At 36.8% G+C, this 1,558-nt stretch overlaps 1 protein-coding gene across 1 annotated transcript; it reads right to left on the bottom strand.

Annotated features, from left to right (window-relative positions):
- Positions 1 to 150: 150 nt before the first annotated feature.
- On the bottom strand, positions 151 to 1,100 carry LOC109591590 (centrosomal protein of 290 kDa-like). Its single transcript, XM_020007297.1, has 3 exons — positions 993 to 1,100; positions 757 to 950; positions 151 to 431 (listed from the first exon to the last, which is right to left on the bottom strand). Exons 1-3 carry the CDS (start codon positions 1,052 to 1,054, stop codon positions 151 to 153), a joined length of 537 nt encoding a protein of 178 aa, XP_019862856.1. The 5' UTR covers positions 1,055 to 1,100.
- Between the last annotated feature and the right edge of the window lie 458 nt (positions 1,101 to 1,558).

Below are 1,558 nucleotides of genomic sequence, written 5' to 3'. Positions count from 1 at the left end.
GCGAATTGCTGAATTTTGGTTGACTGGCAAATTTTAATTTCACACATTTTTGGCCATGTGCCATTGAGGATGCGTATAATGGCTCAAAATGGCGGATTTTAATTTTGACAAATGACTATCAAAACGCCAATTTGCCAAATTTGATTCCCTCTAAAATTTCCCGCTATAAAGTATCGTAAATCTATCTACCTTTGTTCCTGTCAGTTGCTGAGATAAAAATGTCAATCTGTCATTTTGTTCCGATATATCATTCCTGGCCTGCTCAATGTGTCTCTGCCATTTCTCCCTCTCTTCATTAAAGATTTCCCTCTCCTTGTTCAGCTTGTCTTGCTGCTCCTTCATATCTTTATCATCTTGCTGTAGCTTAATGGTTAGTTCTTTGTACTGCTTTAATGCTAGGTCAAGACTTTGGAATTTCTCCTTAAAAGATTCTAGAGAGAGAGAAAGAGAGGAGGAGATAGAAGGAGAGGAAAGTACATGCATAAAGAAAGTTTTATTTCATAAGCAGCTTTGGCAATTCTCATTTAGCTTGTAATTTTGAGAGAATGAAAGTTTTGGCAAATTTGATGTTTTGATAGCCATTTGCCAAAATAAAATCAATCATTTAAAGCCATTATGCACATTCTCAATGACACATGGACACAAATTAAAACCTGCTGTTTATTATTTTTTAGCAATGCACCAAAATTTTCCTGCAAATGACCAGCTAAACATCATTAATTTTTATCCTAACAAATCTGCAATTTTATGACTCACTGATAAGTATTGGTAGATCATTCTTCAGCTCAGCATTAGGTGCGTGACTGGCTGCTAGTCTTGCCCGTAAGTTCCTCAATAGGCTCAGCTCTGAGGCTGAGGCAGACATATCTAATGCTCTAGTCTCTGCAGTTTCTATTGCTTCAAGCAAAGCGTCATTCTTATCCTGAGATTTGGTGAGATTCTCTTCCAACCTATCGAATATATAAAGTACTTTCACTCTGTCTCCTGTTTACCTGGTAAGAAGAGCCGAGAGCTCGCGGGATTTGTCCAAAACTGATTCTGGGTTGGAAGCCATTTTACTGTTTATTGTTGGGATGGAGTCGCTATAGCAACGACCGTAAACCTAATTAAACGGATCTAGACAATGGGCGTGGTTACAATTGAGTAATGTTTAAAAATAAAAATGGCGGAATCTGATGGTAAGTTTTGATAAATTTTCAAAACTTTATATTATTGCAGAAAGGGAACAAAACAATCTATCAAGAGTGGATCACGTGATATTAGTCCTCTCTGGTAAAGGAGGAGTTGGTAAGAGTACAGTAACACGTCAAATAGCACTGGGACTTAGTTGAAGAAGGAAAGAAAGTGAGAGACTGTTTTTATATTATTTATTTTGTTTGTGTGTTGCTAGGTTGGTATATTGGATATTGATTTATGTGGTCCTAGTATACCTCACATGTTTTCATTAACTGGTAGAGATGTACATCAAGGGACTGATGGGTAAGCCCCTATCATTAATTATTAATTATTAGTACTATCAGTCTATGGTCTGTGGCCATAAATCCAAAAATTGAAGTCG

The sequence above is a fragment of the Amphimedon queenslandica genome, unplaced genomic scaffold, assembly GCF_000090795.2.
Source record: "Amphimedon queenslandica unplaced genomic scaffold, v1.1 AMPQUscaffold_7764_Cont20288, whole genome shotgun sequence".
Classification (NCBI taxonomy): Eukaryota; Metazoa; Porifera; class Demospongiae; order Haplosclerida; family Niphatidae; genus Amphimedon; species Amphimedon queenslandica.
This window is presented reverse-complemented; position numbering and strand designations above follow the sequence as displayed.

Coding starts and splice junctions, on each gene's coding strand:
- LOC109591590 (XM_020007297.1), bottom strand. CDS start 1,054: ATGGCTTCCAACCCAGAATCAGTTTTGGACAAATCCCGCGAGCTCTCG. Junction 951..992: donor CTCTCGGCTCTTCTTACCAG/GTAAACAGGAGA, acceptor TATATTCGATAG/GTTGGAAGAGAATCTCACCA. Junction 432..756: donor TGATCTACCAATACTTATCA/GTGAGTCATAAA, acceptor CTCTCTCTCTAG/AATCTTTTAAGGAGAAATTC.